The following is a 23,233-nucleotide window of genomic DNA, read 5'->3' as shown; positions in this document are numbered from 1 at the left end:
GTGACTGTAATGCGAGGCATTGTGAGATCAGAGGTTTCAGACTCAGGCAGGAAATCAGAGAAAAGAATGAGACTTCTTTTAGCTGGACTGATGTCTTCACAACTGACACATCTCACAGATACACACACACACACACACACACACACACACACACACACCAATTGTCAACACATAACACAAGACTCCGTACGCAGCAGGTCTAAATGAATTCTGCTTGAATGAATGAAGAAATTCAGATTGCTCTCACTGGAGCTCATCCAGGCCAATACCCAGGACTTCCTGGCTCCTTTCTCTACCCCCACCATGTCCAGGCTCCTCCAGGTACCACCAATCACCTCAGCCTCTAATGCTGAGCCTCTCTGCCCCCATCCCCACTGCCCACCTCACACTGCCCTTGGAGTTCCAGGGTGCCTGACAGTGGCTGGGTGCCCTGCACTGGCCACTCTGCTGACTGAATTTCTCCCAGAGACCAAGGCAGCTGTCCTCTAGCGTCCACTCCCCCTGCTCTCTGAAATAAAATCCCTGATCTGGAGCTAAGCATATAGGCCCCCCAGAAAAGACCAGATATAGCCATTTGCCTACGATCTGGCTGATGAATTCAGTGGAAGTGATGTACACAGCTTCCAGGTCATGTCCTTCACGGAAGCGGCCCTTTTCCTGTTACCCCTCCACCCTGCTGCTTGAAATAGCACCATGGTGTGATGCCCACATGGACAAGAAAATGCCCTAATGATGGCAGAGCTCAGAAGGCAGAAGGAGCCTGGGTCCCCAGACACCTCTGTAAGGCAGTGTCCTCTTCCACCCCACCCTCAGCCAAGTCGAGCTCCCCTCAGACAGAGCGGGCTCCCTTGCATCTTTTATTTATAGTCAGACCCATAAACCAATATGCTTTCCTGCTTCCATCACATCCTACAGTACCTGGAGTTTCATTGTATATTAAAGAAAGGAGAAGGTGTGGCAGAAAACCAAATGACTTCTGTCAGTACAGTCAATGACTTGTGACTTCTCATAGCAGAACTACTGAGAATCCATAAGTCTGCTTAGGTCAGCCTTTGAGAATCTGCTTTGCTAACGAATTCAGTAAGTTGACTGGCCTCTTTTTTCTGGTCTACGTGGTCCATGGAGACTACAGGGGAAACTAAGTGATGGTCATTCTTGGTGAGTGACTCATAGAGACTGATTCCTAGGGTCAACAGAAGCTCTATAAAAGGTGAGCAATGTTACCAGCTCCTATAGACCAAGACAGGAAGATGGAAAGGAAGTAAACATGAGCTCTGGAACCAGACCTGTGAGATAGGTGACCTTGCCATCAATCTACCATATTTCTGGAGGGAAGGGATAAGATATCACTTTACTCCTGTTAGAATTACTAGCATCAAAAAAGATGAGATAGCAAATGTTAGAGAGGATGTGGAGAAAAGGGAACCCTTTTGCACTGTTGGTGGGATTGTCAATTGGTGCATCCACAATGAAAAACAGTATGGAGGCTCCTCAAAAAGTTAAAAATGCAGCTATCACATGAGTGAGCTCCAGCAATTCCACTTCTGGGTATGTATCCAAAAAGAAATAAAAACACTATGTTGAAGAGATACCTGCCCCCTCATGTTCACAGCAGCATTCTTAACAACAGCCAAGACATGGAAACAACCAAAATGTTCACCTGCAAATGAACAGATAAAGCAGTTGCAGTAAATATGTTTATATGTTTAGTCGCTCAGTCATGTCCGACTCTTTGTGACCCCCTGAATCGCAGCACACCAGGCTTCCCTGTCCATCACCAACTCCCGGAGTTTACCCAAACTCAAGTCCATTGAGTTGCTGATGCCATCCAACCTTCTCATCTTCTGTCGTCCCCTTCTCCTCCTGCCCTCAATCTTTCCCAGCATCAGGGTCTTTTCAAATGAGTCAGCTCTTCATACAAGCTGGCCAAAGTATTGGAGTTTCAGCTTCAACATCAGTCCTTCCAGTGAACACCCAGGACTGATCTCCTTTAGGATGGACTGGTTGGATCTCCTTGCGGTCCAAGGGACTCTTAAGAGTCTTCTCCAACACCCCAGTTATTCAACCACAAAAAGAAGGACATTCTGCCACTTGTGACAACATGATGGAACTTGAGGGCATTGTGCTACGTGAAATAAGTCAAACAGAGAAAGATAAATACTGTATTATCTCATTTTCATGTGTAACCTAAAAACAAAACAGTAACAACAACAAAAAACTAATAAAAAGAGATCAGATTTTTTATTATCAGAAGAGTGAGAGTGAATTTGATAAAAGTGATCCAAAAAGTACAAACTTCCAGCTTATAAGATAAACTTAAGTAGCAGGGATGTGATGGCATTTTTGGCACCAATTGGGCTTCCCTGGTGGCTCAGACAGTAAAGAATCTGCCTGCAATGTGACAGATCCAGGTCCCACCCCTGAGTTGGTAAGATCCCCTGAGAAGGGAATGGCTATTGGAGAATTCCATGGACAGAGGAGCCTGGCGAGCTACGGTCCATAAGGTTACAACGAGTTCCACATGAGCGACTAACACTTTTCACTGTCATGGCACCAATTAATGGCCTTCCTGTATCCATGCCCATTGCCTGGGAACTCTGTAGTCCCTTCCTCTGTGACCCTGGGCTTGGCCATGTGACTTGCTTTAGCCAATAGTAAGACACTAGAAGATTTGACGCGGGCTTCCCAGGTGGCTCAGTGGTAAAGAATCCACCTGCCAACGCAGGAGACACAGGAAACATGGGTTCAATCCCTGGATCGGGAAGATCCCCTGCAGGAGGAAATGGCAACCTGCTCCAGTGTTCTTGCCTGGAGAATCCCATGGACAGAGGAGACTAGCAGACTGTAGTCCATTCAGTCAAAAGAATTAAACACGACTAAGCACAAGATTTGATGAAAACCAAAGCTTGAAAAAATGTTTGTGCATTTCCACTTCTCTTGCTTCTCTATGACACCACAAGAATAAGTCTGGAATAGTCTCTGGAAAATGAGATGGCCCACCCCAGCTGAGGGCATCCTAGATTAGCTCATAGCCTGCTGACTGCAGGCAGATATATGAACGAGGCCCAGCCAAGACCAGAAGAACACCGTCTTCTCCCCACAAGCCCAGCCAAGATCAATGGAATTACCAGATCACTCAACGATTTACAAGAAATATAAATCATGGTTGACATGAGCAGCTATCATCATGGCAATGGAGACCTAACAAGGATAGGGCCAACCAGCTCCCCCAGACTAGAGTGAGAAGCCAGGGCCCATGTGGGAAGCCTGGTGTGCTGCAGTTGATGAGGTTGCAAAGAGGCGGACACAACTTAGCAACTGAACAACAATAGTGTGTGAGGCAGCTGTCGTGAAGTCCTTGGTTTCTCTGGCTACGGCCTTGGGAGTAGAGTGGAATGAGGACAGAGCTCTTCCTCCAGCTTCTGGTTCAGCAGCCCTGTGACAGCACCACTATCTACACAGCGAGTCAAATGTCCCCCGTTTCCCTTTGACTAACAAGGAGTCTGCCACAGAAGGCATCTGAAAATAAATTATACATGAGACACAGTTTCTGAACTAGTTGCAAGTTCTGTTCCAGGATATTTTTACTTTTCTTCAAACATTCCCTCCAGGGGTGAACGATCCCACCAAGAAATTAAATAGAATTAGAAAAGAGTCTTAAAGAGATCTGCTTGGCCCCATCACAGTGAGCTAAGCATATGATAGGGTCCCTGAGGCCCTCTGGAGCTTTGGTATTTATATCTTCCCTTTAAAATAGCTGAGCAATATTGCTGTAGTGGTGGTCCTTACGGAGTGTGTTTCAAAGAGAACTGACAATTCCTCCTTTAATGTGGAGATTGAAACTGTGGACTGTGTTCAAACAGACTTGCCTTCAAATCCCAGTTCTACCAACTTATGACCTAGGACACTTCAGGATACATGTATTGAAACTCTCTAAGCCTGATTTCCTCACCTGTTAACTGGGGCTATTAATCGGGGCTACTTCATAGAATTGTGAGGATTAAAAGAGTCAATCCTTTTAAAGGCACACAGTAGCCATTCAAGAAAGGTAAGCAATATTGTCACACTTTGGACATTCCCTAAGCCACAGAGAATTCTCATCTGGAAAACTTTTGAGCCAAGGATGGTCTCTCCAAGGCATTCCACACAACTGCCTCTGAGTTTCTGCATCTCTTTTCTCAATAGTATGTCTCTCCATGAAAATACACCATTCCCTCCAGAGCCCTGCAGGAAGAAATACATTAACAGCTAAAAAGACTAGAAATCAAGCCAATCCCTTGTGGCAGGGAGTGCCAGTGACTGCAGAAAAGGCATCATCTTTGCCATTCTTCCACAGTTAATGCATAACAAATTTTGTGCTCCAAAGTGACATGAGTCCTTCTCCAAGTTCTGGTATATAAATGCACTTAGTAGTCTCCTCTTAGGTCAAAGAAATTGGGACAGAATTTTAAAGTGTCTATTTATAAATTTGTAGAGTCAGCAAATGGCTGATCTCTGCCACAGAAGGAAATCTCTTAAAAAATAAAAAGATTCCTCCCCCACCTTATAAAAATGGGAGATGCTTATAAGCATATAAGTATCAGCTAACTATTGCCATAATAATACTGCATAACAAATCACTCCAAAATTCAGTGACTTAAAACAACATTTATATTTGTTCATGCATCTAGAGGTTGACTGGGTGTCACGTCACCTAGTGGGTTTGGCTCTGGGCTACAGGTAGGCTCAGGTCTGTATCTCATGCCTCCCATGCTCCTTGCACCAGTGGGTGGGCCTTGGTGATGTTAGAGGGTGCAAGCAAGGAAGAATAAATGTCCAGTTACTCTTAATGTCTCAGTACATATTCACAAGTCCTCCCTCATTCCAGAGGACACATCCCGTCACATGGCTGAAACCTACATCAGCAGGGAGGGGAAATCTACTCTGCTTCCAGCAGGAAGAACTGAAAAATCATATGCAAAGGTCATGGACACAGGCAGGGCCAGCTTCAGGGACGTGCCGCTCATGCAGACACACCTGGGCCCTACACTCAGGAGGGCCCCACCTTTGGCTGAATGCTCTGCTGTCAGCTGCGTAAGATCACTAATAAATTTTTGTCATGGAGCCCCGAATTTTCATTTTTCACTGGGCCCTGCAAATTATATAGCCAGACTTGATAAGGGAGGATAAAGAATTTGGAACAATAATGGAATCTTCCTACTTAACAAACTGACCTTGGACTACAGAAGTGTCATATTAATTTCCCAACTCCTCCAGACCCTGCATTCAGAACTACATGGAAGAATTTCTGCAGTGAATCCAGGTTCACACCATTCAGCTTCAGGTCACACCATGATGTCCTCCCTAAGACAGAGGTGTGGTTCTGACAAGCATGGAACAGGGAGCGGCCTAAGTGGTCATCAGTTGTTACACGTGTGGCCTTACCACCACCTTGTTCTTTCCAGAATTAAACTTGGAGCACCTGGCCCCCTGCACCAAACTGGTTATACCTCCCCAATGAACTCAACACCCCCACCCACCCCCAACCCCCACCCCTCATCCTCTTTTTTCACATCCTACTGAGACTGCCCAACGGAAAAAGTAAAATTACCCATCCATGAGAGATTTTCACATCCACCACAGCCAGAAAACCTGCACAGAGACTAGACACAGTCTTGGGGAAATCAGGGGTGTGAAATGGAGTATCAAAGGTTTGTCAAACCAAAGCGACATCCCAAAGCCTCTCAGGCAGGTTCAGTCTAACTCAAAACCATCTCAGACATCAGGCTAACTTCACCTGAGGGAGGTGAACTTTTCTTAGTCCCTGAGATGAACAAACCCAAGGTTAGATGACAGCTGCTTATGAACGAAGTTTCTCTTTATTCTATGCCACTCTCAGGCTCTCACTTAAGCTCATTTCCTCTAACCAGTCCCTGAACTTGGAGATGCAACAGGAGGCCCCTAGTCAATCTCCTTCACACGAGAACCCTTCCTGAGAACGGCCGTCTAACCAATCTCTGCTCTCCGTACTCCGCCCGGCTCTCTACACTTGACTGTGACCCTCAGAGCAACAGCACGCCTGGTGGGGATGGCAAGTGGAAAAAATGAATCATAAGCACAAATTGACACAAGAATCCTGCAGTTCAGACAATTACCCAAAGAACACATTTTCTGATAATTATAGAGCTAAAAATGGATCCACTCTGAAAATTCCTTCCTTTCTCCCAAGAAAGCTGAGGAGGTGGTTTAACAACAATCAACTGCTGAGATGCATCACATTCCGGGGTACTTAGGAGACGAGTTCCAAGAAATTTCTTGGAAGGTACAGTTCCCAGAAGGTGGTGGTGCTAAAGAAACCCATTCATCCTCCCCGCCTCCTCCAGCACATGCTCACAGCTGGGGAATCTGAACTTAGAAACCCATTCAGAACTAGCCAGGAGGGAGGAGGCAGGCCTTCTTGCCCCGTGACTCTGCTTAAATGTCAAATGACCTCACCCCCACAAAATTGTGAGGGGCTGTGGCCAGTCCAGGGTTACTTCAGCACCATGGGTATGCTTGGGGATGTTATAAGAAGTTTTAGGCAGCAGCTGAGGGTCAGGATAATCAGAGTAACATTTAGTACATGCTGAGTATTTATGAGCTAGATGCACATGTATCATCTCATTTAGTTCTCACAACTCCACGAGGAGGGTGATGAACTTAGCACCCCCACTTCAGAGTCACACTGAGGGTGACACAGAGAATCTGGGCACAGGCGGGAAGTACCAGAAGCCTGCACACTTTGCCACCGCCCTACATCATGTGGCCAGTGGAAGGAAACAGAACAGGCAGAGAGAATTTATTCGTAAGGTTAAAATATAGACTACAAAGAGGGGAGGGACAGAAACACAGAGGAAAGGAATGGGATACAACCTGGAGCTTAGAGACCTTCTGTGTCAATAATGAATACAATAAAGAGTTAAATTCGATTTTAAAATACAAACCTGATGTAAGTAGCAAATGTGGTAAGATTTAAGTTTTGTGCTCTGTCATGGACACTGTTGAAATGTAGAAATGAAAAGACTATTACGGGATCTAAACAAGTTTCAGAGCTTTTGCACAGCAAAGGAAACCAGCAACAAAATGAAAAGATGACCTATGGAATGGGAGGAAATATGGGCAAATGATACAACCAACAAGGAATTAATGTCCAGAATATACAAACAGCTCACACTATGCAGTAGCAAAAAAAAAAGAAAAGTTTAAAAATGGGCAGAAGACCTAAATAGACATTCTTCCAAACAAGACATACAGATAGCCAACAGGCACATGAAAAAATGTTCAACATCTCCAATTATTAAAGAAATGCAATCAAAGACACAATGAGGTATCACCTTGCATCTGTCAGAATAACCATCATCAAAAAGCGAACTTTCCTGCCCTGTTTGGTGGGAATGTAATTCGTATAGTCACTATGGAGAACAGTAAGGAAGTTCCTTAAAAAACTAAAAATAGAGCTACCATATAATCCAGCAATCCCACCCCTGGGCTTATCTCTGGAGAAAACCATAATTTGAAAAGATACATGCACCCCAATGCTCGCTGCAGCACGATTTACAATAAGCAAGACATGGAAACAGCCTAAATGGTCACTGACAGAGGAATGGATATACAAAGATGTGTGTGTCTGTGTGTGCATGTGCACAATGGAATATTACTCAGCCATTAAAAAGAATGAAATAATATTATTTGCAGCAAGATGGATGGACCTAGAGATTATCATACTAAGTGAAGTAAGTCAGAGAGAGAAAGACAAATTTCATATGATATAATTTATATGTGGAATCTAAAAAAAATGATACAAATGAACTTTCTAAGTCTCAGAAAACAGACTTAGAAAACAAATTTATGGTTACCAAAGGGGAAAGGGGAGAGGAATAAATTAGGAGCTTGGGATTAACATATATACATCACAAATATATCTTTTTAAAGATAGATATATTTTATATTTAAATATATATATTTTATATTTAAATATATCTATTTCATATTTAAATATATCTATTTAAAATAGATAACCAACAAGGGCCTACTAGATAGCACAGGGAACTCTACTCAATATTCTGTAATAATCTATATGGGAAAATAGCTTGAAAAAGAACAGATATATGTATATGTATATATAACTGAATCACTCTGTTGTACACCTGAAACTAATACAACATTATAAATCAGCTATTTACTAAGCATGCCTGCTCAGTCGTGCCTGACTGTGACCCTGTGGACTGTAGCCCACCAGGCTCCTCTGTCCATGGGATTTCCCAGGCAAGAATACTGGAGTAGATTGCCATTTCCTCCTCCAGGAATCTTTCCAACTCAAGGACTGAACCCACATCTCCTGCATCTTCTGCACTGGCAGGTGGATTCTTTACCACTGAGCTACCTGTGAAGCCCCCCAAATCAATTATATGCCAATATAAAATATTTTTAAATACAATTAATTTCTCTAAAAAAAGCCACAATGAGTTATCACCACATACCTGTTAGAAAGGTTGTCATTAAAAAGTCTATAAATAATAAATGCTGGAGATGGTAAAAAGGGAGAAAAGGGAATCTTCCTACACTGCTGGTGGGAATATGTAAATTGGCTCAGCCACAATGGAAAACAGTATGGAGAGTCCTTAAAAAAACTAAAAATAGAGCTACCATATGATCCAGCAACCCAACTCCTAGGTATATAACCAAGAAAAATGAAAACTCTAATTCAAAATGATACAGGTACCCTAATGTTCACAGCACTATTTATAATAGCCAAGACATGGAGGCAACCTAAGTGCTGATCAATAAACAACTGGCTTAGGAAGACACGCTATATATATATATATATATATGTATACAATGGAATATTAAGTGGTCATAAAAAATGAAATATTGCCATTTGCAGTAACATGGATAGACCTAGAAAATATACTTTAGTTGAGTAAGTCAGACAGAGAAAGAAAAATACTATATGATACAGCTTCTACGTAGAATCTAAAAAATAAGACAAATGAATCTATATACAAAACAGAGACAGATTCACAAACATGGAAAACAAATGTATGGTTTCCCAAGGAGAGAGGAAGGAGAAGGACAAGTTAGGTGTATGGGATTAACAGATACAACCAACCATGCATGAAATAGGTGAGTAATGATTGACTGGAGAGCACAGAGCTGTAAGACAGGACCTTGGCAGAGGCAGCCACAGGCTATTGCCTGCTGTCTGGCTAGAGTCAATGGTCAAGCAACACAGAAAAGTGAGCAAGGCTCAAATGTGACTGATGGAGGTTACTGCTCTGCCAGAGAATTCAGGATGGTATATTTTAAATGGGTGGGCGTGGGCAACTTGGAGTTGAAAGACCTTGGGTATCAGTCTTAAACTGGAGACTACGGTATTGACACATGGAGAGGATTACTGGTGTCTGAGTCATTCTCTGGGCAAATAATCTACAAATTCATGACTCACTCTTAAAGCCAAATGCATGCATGTGTGCTCAGTCATGTCCAACTCTTTGGACCCTTTGGACTGTAGCCCACCAGGCTCCTCTGTCCATGGGATGTTTTAGGCAAGAGTACTGGAGTGGGTTGTCATTTCCTCCTCCAGGGGATCTTCCCAAGCCAGGGATCAAATCCACATCTCCTATGTCTCCTGCATTGGCAGGTGGATTCTTTACCCACTGAGCCATCGGGGAAGCCCCTTAACACCAAATGTCATATGTTATTTTCTTAATCATTCTTTATTCCTTGGATCACTAGTATTTTCATTATCTGAGCTTACTTCCCTGCTGTGTCATAGCAGATGTGGAACCCTGACATACTGAGTTTCTTGAAAAATGGTAAAGGACGAGTAATTAGCTAGAAAAATAACTGCCTTCTTGATTAAGCTCTCTCTCCCAACGAAAGGTGTCATTATTGAAATATAGGGGAAAAAATCAAAAGCTTGCAAAATTGTTTCCCTTCCATCAATGTTGGCATGGCATTTGGTTCCTCTCCTATTCACATAAGGCTCAAAAACTCCTTTTGGGTGGACAGGTGGCTTTCCTACAGCCTGTACCCCACCCACTCTGAATAGAGACCAGGGATGTCCCTTGGCTCAAGGTAATGGACATGCAAGTTTTACATGCAAGTTGCTGTTCTCCACACTTCACTACAAAAAGTACATGCTTTCCTTACTGGAGAGTGGCAGACTGATCTCTCTGTCACAGGGGTCTTCCAGCTACATCATAGAGCCCTGCTAAATACTAAGCTTAAGCCGTACATGCATATATGAATATGCGTGCACACGTGTGCTTTCTGAATGCACTGAGGGCAGCTGTGACCTACTGATCATTCATTCAGAGAAACTCTCTGAATGCCTGGCTCCCCCTTTAATAACATCTCCCATCCCACCCCTCCAACACTCCTGATGACGCTGTCAATCAAACTGCAAAGCTGAGTGGCAGGTTGAAACCTCAAATGAAACCCAACAACCAGTTAAAAACTTGGCTGAGCCAGGCGGGAGCATTTCTGAGCTCAGCATCAGACAGGAACAAAAGCTGTGAAGCAGTTATCAGCTGTAAAGGCCATTCATCATCAAGCAAAGATAAAGAACCTCAAAATCCAACCAGAGGGCACTTGCAAATACCCAGTGCTGTCCTGACACTTTGATTGATGGCCACCCCTTTTAATTAGTGCCTCTTGTCTCTGGAGGTTTCCAAAGAACTGATCACTTGTTCCCACCCCCTTCTCCCCCACCATCATTTGCCTTTGTGGGGAGACAGGGACCGAAGCAGGCATTCAGCCTTACCAGTCCCTTTCACTGTGTAACCACCCATGACCATGTGACCATCCACCCTTTTGGCATGGGGCACTTGCACTGACCTTTCGCAGAAGGAAGCATATTCGCTCAATGTTCCTCAGCCGCTCCCTCTATCAGGAGGCACAAGAAAGAAAAGAGAGGGGAGGTTAGGTCTTCTGCTGGAAAAACAGGAGAAACGCTACATTCAGCCCCTAGTGGAGGAGGCAGAGTCCACCACACACCCCTCCCAGCCATGACCTTCAAGCTCTGACCTTTTGCTAAGAAGAATTTCAGCTCATACAACTCAAGAACAACAACAACAACAAAAACAAAACACAAATAAACCAATTAAAAATGGGCAGAGGATCTGAATAGACAGTTTTCCAAAGACATACAGATGGCCACCAGGCACATGAAAAGGTGCTCAATCTCACTAATCACCAGGAAAATCCAAATTAAAACCAAAATGAGATATCACCTCACATCTGTTAGAATGACTAGCATCAAAAAGACAAGTGATACCAAGTGTTGGTGAGGCTGTGGGGGAAAAAAATGAACCCTCCTACACTGTTGGTGGGAGTGTAAACTAGTACAGTCACTATGGGAAACAGTATGGAGGTTCCTGAAAAAATTAAAAATAGAAGTGCTACATGATCTAGCATTCCACTTCTGGATATATCCAAAGGAAACAAAATTACTATGTTGAAGAAATATCTGCACCATTATGTTCATAACAGCTTTTTTAGAGTAGCCAAGACATAGAAATAACCTAAGTGTCCATTGACAGATGAATGGATAAAGCAGTTGTGGTATACACATGAATAATGGGATATTACTCAGTCATAAAAAGGAAACCTTGCCATTGGTGACAGACCTCAAGGGCATTATGCTAAATGAAATATCAGAGAAAGACAAATACTGTATGATCTCATTTATATGCATAATCTAAAAACAAAACAATAAGAACAACAAGACAAATTCATAGAAAAAAGAGATCAGATATGAGTTACCAGAGGTAGAGAGGGAATTTGATGAGGCGGTCAGAAGTCAAAATCTTCCAGTTATAAGACAAATAATAGGATGTAAAGTATAACATAATAACTATAGCTAACATGCTATATGGCATACTTGAAAGTTGCTAAGTGAATAAATCCCAAAAATCATCACAAGGAAAATATTTTTCTTTCACATCTATATGACATGATGGATGCTAACCATTTATTTTGCAATGTTAACCAATTATTTTGCAACATATGCAAGTCATCATGCCATACACCTGAAACCAAATATACTGCTATATGTCCATTATATCTTAATAAAACTGAAAGAAATAAGAGTTTCAAACTTTTCTCTATCTACCTTGTCACAGTTATTTGCTCTTAACCCAACTTCCCCAGCAAACAGCATGGGTTCAGCTTTCTTTTCAGTGCAGCACAGGTTTCTTTATTTATTTTTCCTACAACCTCCGTGTCTCTGTGAGACAGTCAAACTAAAGAACAGGGACCACGTGCTCATGAATGTCCTGAAGCCTGGAGTCAGGCCCCCTGGAGGGCTTCCCATTCAAGTCTCGAAGAGCATATGTGCCTGATTAGTGTGTAAGGTGGGGAAGCTCTCTGCCCTTGACTTTATTTTTCTAAAGTGACTGTATTTAGAGGAAGCAATCTTCCCACTCAATTAGACACCAGCAGTGCCCCCAGGCTAAGAATTTTTCAAGACGGCCATCTCTGGAGTTTGGCTCACTGCCATGGAAAAATGCCCCAGGGGTGGGCAGGTGATGATGCTTGGCTCACACACTGAATGTTGACTCCCCTTTCCCGCAGTGACTTCTGTGATCTCTGAGGCCACCCTGAACACAGCTGTGGCATCTCCCGGTGCTTCATTACCAAGGCAATTTGGTTGTGGCAGACATGATGATAATGAGGCTCCTCCTGGATCGCAAGAAGACAGGTGGCTGGGCCACTTCAATTTCTCTAATTAAATCACAAATATAGCAATTCCTGTGCATCCGTTAAGCCCAGAGGAAAGAGCCCACATCAGCACATATTAGCGTCCACGTGGCTAGGAAGACAGACCACATCCTCCTCAACACACGTGTGTACTTGCACGTGTACAAGCAAACGTACACACACACACACAGCTGGGTATCAAGGCTGCCTAAATGGAGAATGTGTGAAAAGACGTGAGATTCCAAGGATGAAAGAGAGGGGTTCAGGAAACACGCTAGCTCTTTCTCCAGCAAGCCATACCCTCTGAAGGACATTTCTCCTTACTTTACAGTGATATTAAATGTCCCACTGATAAAAGGAAAGGGGAAGGGTTACCATGAGAAACCAAGAGTAAAAACAAACCATTCCTCCTCTTCCCACTGGCTGGAAGCAGGGGCTGGTGGTGAACCAAAGGGTCCAACAGTATTTAGAGCGTAAATCTAAAGAACCAGTGGACCTCATGCATGTTCATTTATAAATACTCCACACCAATCAGCAACTGTTTGTAACACACATTTGTCCAGGACTACAATTAGCAACCAGTGAAGCAGTTTGTCAAGCCACCTGAGCCCGAGACGCTGCTGCAGAGACTCCACGGGGGCCCAGAGAGCTTAAGGATGAGTTAAATGAGGCATCTAAAGTTTAAGTTCCTGCCGGGGAGTAACATCATAAAATCCAGGGGGAATGTGCCTAATGCTCTTCCATTAGGGCTTTAAAAAATATCAAACAGGAGTCCTTTACAAAGCTAAGGGCTTTACTCTGTCTATAAGATGTCTGGCCTTTGGGGCCCAGACTCCTTAATTAATTCATTAACTGATTAGATGTATGGCTTTATTTTTTTAAACTTTTATTGGAGTATAGTTGACTTACAATGCTATGTTAGCTTCAGGTGTACAATAAAGGGAATCGGTTATATACATACATATATCCAGTCTTTTTAAGATTCTTTTCCCACATTACTACAAATATTGAGTCCCCTGTGCTATACAGTAGGTCCTTAATAATTATCGTTTATATATGAACATGAAAGTTGCTCAGTCATGTCCGACTCTTTGTGACCCCATGGACTATATAGTCCATGGAATTCTCCAGGCCAGAATACTGGAATGGGTAGCCTTTCCTTTCTCCAGGGGATCTTAGCAAACCAGGAATCGAACTGGGGTCTCCTGCATTTCAGGCAGATTCTTTACCAACTGAGCCATCAGGGAAGCCTATTTTATACATAGCAGTGTGTATATGTCAATCCCAGCCTCCCAGTTTATCCCCCCTCTTCCCCACCCCTGGTAAGCATAAATTTGTTTTCTATATCTGTGAACAAATGTGGCTTTCATAGTAGGAATAAAGAGTTGAGGTTCAGCTTCTCTGCTATGCAACCTCGCCCTTCGACAGTCATTCATTCGTTCAGCAACAAACAGTTATTGAGCATTCTGTCCTTGTGCAGGTCCTGTCCTGGCACTGACCTTGTGCAGAAGCTTCCCGTTGGACATACACTGGTCCTAATTTTCTTTGTTCTGCCCAAACTAAGGAAACTGCCAAGGTAAGATGGAAATGGGCATCGCGAACCTGTCTCATGGTTTCACCAACTCTCTTGCACCCTGATGTTGAATTCACATGATGGATTTGAGGGGCAGGACACAAGAAACTCTGGGTATTCTAAGTGAGCCACTTCCTAATTTGAGCCCAAGCCACCAGGAGGAAGCAAAATAGGCTCTTGACTCCCTGACATTCCAAACAGAAGCACCCTCTAAGCCTAGAGCGGCTCCACGCACCTGGTCGATGTTGACGGGCCAGGTGTGTGATGTTGGTGCCAAACACAAAAACATCCAGAATGAAAGGAGGCCCAGGGTGCAACCCTTTCAGGCCTGGAGGAGCCAAGTTACCCCTGGGGGGTGGTGAGGCTGGAAGATGGAAACAAAATGAATTTTAAATAATGACAAGTTTCACAAGACAGGGTAAGTTTTAAAGCAGATCTTAAGGATTCTTCCAATTTACCACAAAACTCTGCTTCACACTGTTGACTTGGAAAGGGTAGGGTCTGTTTCACAGAATCAAAAGATTATAAAAACAGGTATTTAAAGAATCATATCTATCTCTTTTTCTACAACATAGAGTAAGTGGTAAGAACACAAGCAGACCTGGGTTCCAATTCTGACTTCACTGCTCCTTGGTTAAGAGTCTAAATTGGGCAAATGATACCTGCCTCACAGAGTTATGAGAATTATGGGTTTTATATATATGTGTGTGTGTGTCTCTATACAGGGCTTCCCTGGCTCAGTGGTAAAGAATCTGCCTGCAATGTAGGAGACACAGGAATAATCCTTGGAGAAGGAAATGGCAACCTACTCTGGTATTCTTGCCTGGAGAATCCCATGGACAGACGAGCCTGGTGGGCCACAGTCCATGGGGTCTCAAGAGTTGGATATGACTTAGCGACTAAATCACCATTGGATATATGTGTATATATATATATATATATATATATATATATATATATATATATATATATAGTTTCTTCGGTTCAGTTCAGTTCAGTTGCTCAGTCATGTCAGAATCTGCAACCCTATGGACTGCAGCACACCAGGCCTCCCTGTCCATCACCAGCTCCCGGAGTTTACTCAAACTCATGTCCATCGAGTCGGTGATGCCATCCAACCATCTCATCCTCTGTCGTCCCCTTCTCCTCCTGCCCCCAATCCCTCCCAGCATCAGGGTCTTTTCAAATGAGTGAGTTCTTCACATCAGGTGGCCAAAGTATTCGAGTTTCAGCTTCAGCTTCAGCATCAGTCTGTCCAATGAACATTCAGGACTGATTTCCTTTAGGATGGACTGGTTGGCTCTCCTTGCAGCCCAAGGGACTCTCAAGAGTCTTCTCCAACACCACAGTTCAAAAGCATCAATTCCTCGGTGCTCAGCGTTATAGTCCAGCTCTCACATCCATACATGACTACTGGAGAAACCATAGCTTTGACTAGACGGAACTTTGTTGGCAAAGTAATGTCTCTGCTTTTTAATATACTAAATTTGGTCATAACTTTTCTTCCAAAGAGCAAGCGTCTTTTAATCATGGCTGCAGTCACCATCTGCAGTGATTTTGGAGCCCAAAAGAGTAAAGTCTGTCACTTTTTCCACTGTTTCCCCGTCTATTTGCCATGAAGTGATGGGATCAGATGTCATGATCTTAGTTTTCTGAATGCTGACTTTTAAGCCAACTTTTTCACTCTCTCACTTTCATCAAGAGGCTCTTTAGTTCTTTCCTTTCTGCCATAAGGGTGGTGTCATCTGCATATCTGAAGTTATTGATATTTCTCCCTGCAATCTTGTGCTTGTGATCTGGAATCTTGTGATTCCAGCTTTTGCTTCATCCAGTCCAGCACTTCTCATGATATACTCTACATATAAGTTAAATAAGCAGGGTGACAATATCCAGCTTTGACATGTTCCTTTCCCGATTTGGAACCAGTCTGCCGTTCCAAGTCCAGTTCTAACTATTGCTTCTTGACCTGCACACAGATTTGTCAGTAGGCAGGTAAGGTGGCCTGGTATTCCCATCTCTTGAAGAATTTTCGACAGTTTGTTGTGATGCACACAGCCAAAGGCTTTGGCATAGTCAATAAAGCAGAAATAGATGCTTTTCTGGAACTCTCTTGCTTTTTCGATGATCCAGCGGATGTTGGCAATTTGATCTCTGGTTCCTCTACCTTTTCTAAATCCAGTTTGAACATCAGGAAGTTCATGGTTCACATACTACTGAAGCCTGGCTTGGAGAATTTTGAGCATTACTTTGCTAGCATGTGAGATGAGTGCAATTGTGTGGTAGTTTGAAGATTCTTTGCATTGCCTTTCTTTGGGATTGGAATGAAAACTGACCTTTTCCAGTCCTGTGGCCACTGCTGAGTTTTCCAAATTTGCTGGCATATTGAGTACGGTGCTTTCACAGCATCATCTTTTAGGATTTGAAATAGCTCAACTGGAATTCTATCACCTCCACTAGCTTTGTTCGTAGTGATGCTTCCTAAGGCCCATTTGACTTTGCATTCCAGGATGTCTGGCTCTAGGTGAGTGATCACACCATCGTGATTATCTGGGTCGTGAAGACCTTTTTTGTATAGTTCTTCTGTGTCCTCTTGCCACCTCTTCCTAATATCTTCTGCTTCTCTTAGGTCCATACCATTTCTGTTCTTTATTATGCCCATCTTTGCATGAAATGTTCCCTTGGTTTCTCTCATTTTCTTGAAGAGATCTCTAGTCTTTCCCATTCTATTGTTTTCCTCTATTTCTTTGCATTGATCGCTGAGGAAGGCTTTCTTATCTCTCCTTGCTATTCTTTGGAACTCTGCATTCAAATGGGTATATCTTTCGTTTTCTCCTTTGCTTTTTGCTTCTCTTCTTTTCACAGTTATTTTTAAGGCCTCCTCAGACAGCCATTTTGCTTTTTTGCATTTCTTTTTCTTGGGGATGGTCTTGATTCCTGTCTCCTGTACAATGTCACAAACCTCCGTCCATAGTTCATCAGGCACTCTGTCTATCAGATCTAGTCCCTTAAATCTACTTCTCACTTCCCCTGTATAGTCATAAGGGATTTGATTTAGGTCATACCTGAATGGTCTAGTGGGTTTCCTTACTTTCTTCAATTTAAGTCTGAATTTGGCAATAAGGAGTTCATGATCTGAGCCACAGTCAGCTGTGTTTTTACTGACTGTATAGAGCTTCTCCATCTTTGGCTGCAAATAATATAATCAATCTGATTTCAGTATAAGCCATCTGGTGATGTCCATGTGTAGAGTCTTCTCTTGTGTTGTTGGAATGTAATAAAACCCACCCAAAATTTAACAATAATAACTGTTAACTAATAATCCAATAATAACCCTGTACCAAAGTCTATTCCCTGGGTCTTTTAGTACCTCCCAAAGAACACAACTCTCTTCAGGGGGCCTGCAGCTAAGAAGAACAGACCTCTTTGTCCCTGTCACTAAAGAATTATGTCACTAAATGATGTCACTAAAGCCTTCCAGATTAATATTCACACGGATATATGCTATATATATACATATGTATAGTCACACTAGTAAATCCTGGCATTCACTCTACAACTTTGTTTTGTTTTGTTTTGTTTTTGTTTTTGTTTTTCACTCTACAACTTTTAACTGAAACTATCAACAGAACTCTTCAAACAAAAACTTGCCTTAGCCCTGGAAACCAGGGCCTGGAGGGAAGTTCAACACAATGCAGGGTCACTGAGCTCAGACTGAGAGACAGACCGGCATGAACTATGAGCACCATCCTTTGAGTTCTGGTCCAGAAGAGTCTGGAAAAGGCTCTGTACAGGCCTGGCTGATGCCTGGCTCTGGGACGTGGGCTGCACTGAGCCAGGGAGCAGATAGCCAGCACCCACCCGACTCTGCAGACATGAGGTCCTTTTCCCCTGCTCACATCAAGCCTTCTTTCTACATCCACTCCAGGCACGTGGAAGCAGTGGTCATGGCCTGACGAGCCAGACAGAGCAGCAGGACTCAGGGAGCAGCAGGCGCAGGGGGTTTCTCACATTCTGAACCGGGGCCAGACAACTGGACTGCATCAGGTTCCCAGGGGGAGGTGAACTGACCCCAAGCCCAGAGAGCCCCCCAAGATGAATGCTCCCTGGGTGATGGATACAGTGAAATGAGCTGCGCATGTCAACTCCCTGCAAGTTTCCCTCTGAGAAACCTGGCAAAGTACAGAGTGGGGATGACCACAGTGATGCTCCCACATCTGCCAACATGATGGACAGCCTGGAGCCTCTCTCCCTGTTCAAGACCCACTCACATGGGGCTGTGAGGACTCCACAGCCACAGCACAGAGAGCTTTCCCACCCGGGTACTGGGACTGCTATACTTGACTTTTCAGGAAAAGTCGAGACCTCTGTAGCCTCAGGGACTACCGCCCTGAACCATGCATGGAGGTGCAGCCAGGGCCAAGTCTGTGCTTCACTCACCATACTCATCAAAACCTTACCCTCCTTCACAGGCCCTGGGTGGCCTGGGGTGACACCACCCTTCCAGTCCCCAACACCCACTACATACCGCATGAACAGGGTTGCACTGGTCGATGGGGCTCTTAAAATCCGTTCTTAACTCATCAAAGGCAATTATCTGAAATGGAAAACACAGAGTCAAGATGTTAGTGCAAAGATGAGTCAGTTCACCATGTGGAAGCTTCCTATAGATGTGGTCCAAAACAACTCAGGAGGCAGGAGAGGGGTGCCAATGACACGACCCTGGCCAGGAGTCACTGTCAAAGCTGGTGATGGGCACTTGGGGTTGACCGTACTCTCCTATCTACATTGTATATGCCTGAAAATCCCCTACATGGGGAATGAGAGGGACGTTGTTTAAGGGTACATATTTAAAATAGCAGATAAATAAGCCCTGGAGACCGAATACACTGTACAGTGGTAATAGACAACAAAATTGTATTATAAACATTATACTTGCTAAGAGACTAGATCTTAATTGTTTCCAGTACTAGGAAAAATGGTAACTGTGATGAGCTAGAGGTGTTAGTTAAGGCTAAAGTGGCCACCATATTGTAACATAAATGTACCAAATCTATACACTGTACACCTTAGAGGTACTCAATGTTGTATGTCAAATATCTCAATTTTTAAAATCCCCAAAATAAAGGGTTTTTTAAGTTTCCTGTGCTTCACAAAAATGTAGAGAAAACTCTGTTACAGCGAGAGCAGGCTGGGCTTTGGATAAAGGTACATACACACAAAATTAAAACTTCAAACCAGCACTTTCCATTTTCTCCTGAAGGAAAAAGTTGTTTATTTTTTACTTTTGGTTATTCTGGCAGAGATGCTGATTAGAAGTTAAATGGATAGAAGTCAGGCAAAAGAGAGAAGAGAAAATTAAGAAAGCAGAGTTGACAGTACCTAGAAACAATTGAATCTTTAGCCATCCAAAGGCTGGACGATCAGCTCCTGGACAATCAAGGCATCAAGGTCATTCTGGACAGACTCAAAGGTCCCCAGAGAGCAACGGTTTCCCCATCTGTCTAGAGGGGAGAATATTAGAAGTGACCTTCTCCAGTCACAGAATGAGGCATGACCCAGCCACAGAAAGAACTAGCTAGAAGGGACACTTCCTAACCACGACCACCTTGTCCCCAGGTGTGTCCAGGGAGACTCACTAACAGAACAAAGGTGTGTACAGCCAGCAAGGTGTCCTCTCCTAGGATTTGAAGGTCTCAGGACCTTTCCTGGGCTGCACACAAATGGACAAACCAGCTCCCCCAGGAAGGCACATCCCAGGCGTCCCCAAACACTCGGGAGAATTGCTGAAACAATGAAGCTGGTGCCCCTGTCCAAAATAGTCCCTGTTCCAGCAGCAGGGGGCTGAGAGTAAGTACCAAGTGAGGAAAAATGACTTGTTTCCCTTAAAAAAGCAGGTATGATTTTAGCGCAGTCATATGTCATTCTGATTTTAATACTCCTACAGAATTAGGAGGGAGTTTTAGTGTAAGTAGTATTAGAGAGACACATTTCTGTATCATCCCTTGCCAGATAGTTCATTATCCAGCTGATACCTGAAGCTTTAGTAACAAGAAACTCACCACTTAGTGAAGACTATCCTTCTTTCCCTGGCTACCTCTCATTAATCATTATGTTCCTTAACTAAACTCACATATAACTCCCTAAGGTTTCCACCCACATGCTAAGTCAGTGTGAGCAAACCACAGCCCGCAGGTCAAATCTAGCTGGCCACTCATTTCTGTACAACCTGTGAGCTAAGAATAGTTTTTATATCTTTAGAATAACAGAAAAAAATTTAAAAACAATATTTTGTGACGCATTAAAATTAGATCATTTCAAATTTCAGTGTCCATCGATAATGTTTCATTGGAACAGATTCTTTTATACATGGTCTATTTTCTTACACTACAATGGCTGAGTTGAGTAGCTGCAACAGAAACCATATGGGCAGCAAAGCTCAAAATAGTTACTATCTTGCTCTTTAATGCAAAAAACTTTGCTAACCTCTGTTCTATTCTTTTATTTCTCCTCTGAGCTGCATGTTGTCCAATATGGTAGCCACATTTGGCTGTTTTAATTTTAATTAGTTAAAATTAAATTTAAAATTCAGTTCCCACATTCTAATTGCTTAAAATCACATCTTTCTAGTAGCTATTAAACAGCATAGATATAAAACATTCCCATCATCACAGAAGGTTCTATTGTAAAGCACCACTTTAGAGACTGAGGATCATTGAATCCCTCTTCCACAAGGAATCCCTATCAGTATTGCCAGCTATGGTGAACCCAGCAAATCTTTCTTCTTCAAGCTAAATCTCTCCAACCATTATATATATATATGTGTATATATATATATATATGTATATCTTTTTAAAGTAGTTCAGTCGTGTCTGATTCTTTGCGACCCCATCGGCTATACAGTCCATGGAATTTTCCAGGCCTTCTGGAGTGGGTGGCCATTAACTGGCACTAAATTACCTCACCCTTCTGATTGCCCTTCACTCACATCACAGCTGTAAACACCTTTACTAAAACATGACTGTCAGAACTAAACACCACACTCAAGGCGAGGTCAGTTGGCTCAGAGAGTAAAAGCATCACTCACCTCCTCTGTTCTGTAAACTGTACCTCTGTTAATGTGACCTGATAGCATTAACCTTTTTGTAGACACATCACATTCCTGGTTTCATACTGAACTTGCATTGCATTTATAGCCCAGGTCTTTTTTATGTGTTTCATTTAAACTAAACCTACTTCATTACGCATGCCCATTACTGGATTATTGGTGCCTAAAAGCACGAACTGACATTTATCCCTTTTAGTTCCTCCCTATTGGTCCAATATGTTCAGATATGTCTCCAAACTACAAATTTTAATGAACATAATGTGCTCAACATATACATCTGTATCCCCTGATATAAATGCAAACTGAACAGAACTGAGGACAGAGCCTGAAGATCTCCCTCCTAGATCCCAGGAGGCTGACATAAGCAAGTATTCCACTCATTATGTACCTAATTATAAAGACAATTCATCAGGTTTAATCTAGTCAACTAAGAGTCTCTGGGTGGCGTTAGAACCCCATTACTGTTGGTACAGCACATATAAGCTCCCCAAAAAGGCTGGCAGCCCATTCAGAAAAGGGATCAAGCCCCACATCACCGCTGTAAATGAAGACACACCACTGATTCCTGCCTCCAGCCCTCTCCCTATCTAAGTGAAGGGATGTGGGTCCGGGCTGAAGGGAACAAAGGCAGCTGATGCTTGAAGCAGCTAGAGAGGAGCCCCAGGGGGTTTCAAGCTGTTGAGTGAGTCTGAGAGCAGGCAACCACAGCCCATCTGAGGACCCGACTTGAAGGAAGGTATGAAAAAAGCAAGGCCAGAGTGAAGCTTATGCCTTCAAACTCCATGAGATAACAATTATTTCCTGGGTGCTTTGTGATAATGGTGATGGTAATGGACAGAAAGGCTTTCATTATCCCCTCCCCCAGCTAACTACTAACTAAACAATCCATCCATTCACTTGACATTCAGTGAGCACCTTTTACCCACAGGCACCGGGCTAGTCCCTGCAGGTACAAAAATCAACAAGATACAGTTCCTGTCCTCAACAAGTCCCTGGTCTAGAAAAGAAGGCAAGCATGTAAACAGATCATCATGCTATAAGGTGATAAGTACTATTAACAAGACAACTATAATAATATCTACCATTTAGTGCGCCTGTTTACATGTTGGCTCCAGGCTTCACACTATACATGCTTTTTATCATTTAAGTCTTCAGCCACCCCATGAGATAAGTACTGGTCTTGTCCCTATTTCAGAAATTAAAAAACTGAGACCAAAAGTGATTAAATTACTTGTCCAAGATCATTGCTTTGGGGCCAGGTTTAAACCAAAGCCTCTCTGACACTAAAACCTACACAGTTACCATTAAGTCATCCTACCTTCCAGTACACACAGAGAGAAGGAAACAGAGTCCAAGGACAGATGGGATGAGCACCTATCTCCATGGAACAAAAACAAAGCTTCCCAGAGCCATGAGGTTTGGGTTACCCTCTTCTTAGCACTAGTTCATAGCACTCCCAGCCTCCTGGCCAGTATCTAAGAAGAGAAGGCTCAGTACAGCGTAGTGGAGCCCTTTGGTGCCACAGATTTCTATCTGGAGCCAAGCCATAAGCCTCAGGGATGGACTATGAGAAAAGCATGATGATGATGCCATGATCAAAGGATGACAGTTTAATTCAGCTGTATCCAAAGGCCAGCTTATATGAGCCTCTGCTCCCCCATGCAACCCAGCTATATCATTACCTTGCTCCTTTTTGTTGCTGAGTAGTATTCCATCAGAGAGATGACCAAAGTTTGTTTACTTATTCACCTGTTAAAGAACATGTGGTGGACTTCCCTGGTGGTAGAGTGGCTAAGACTCCAAGCTCTCATACAGGGGGCCTGGGTTTGATCCCT

General features: G+C 43.2%; 1 protein-coding gene across 1 annotated transcript in view; it reads right to left on the bottom strand.

Moving 5' to 3' along the window:
* Nucleotides 1-23,233, bottom strand: part of CNIH3 (cornichon family AMPA receptor auxiliary protein 3) — a gene marked incomplete at its 5' end in the record, with an annotated part of 266,502 nt that overhangs the window by 47,127 nt on the left and 196,142 nt on the right. Inside the window, 2 exons of the mRNA XM_061159765.1 lie at nt 10,858-10,905; nt 18,819-18,887. Coding sequence (XP_061015748.1) covers nt 10,858-10,905; nt 18,819-18,887 — 117 coding nt within the window. The remainder of the gene's footprint in view (nt 1-10,857; nt 10,906-18,818; nt 18,888-23,233) is intronic.

This window comes from Dama dama, chromosome 14 (genome assembly GCF_033118175.1).
Source record: "Dama dama isolate Ldn47 chromosome 14, ASM3311817v1, whole genome shotgun sequence".
Taxonomy (NCBI): Eukaryota; Metazoa; Chordata; class Mammalia; order Artiodactyla; family Cervidae; genus Dama; species Dama dama.
This window is presented reverse-complemented; position numbering and strand designations above follow the sequence as displayed.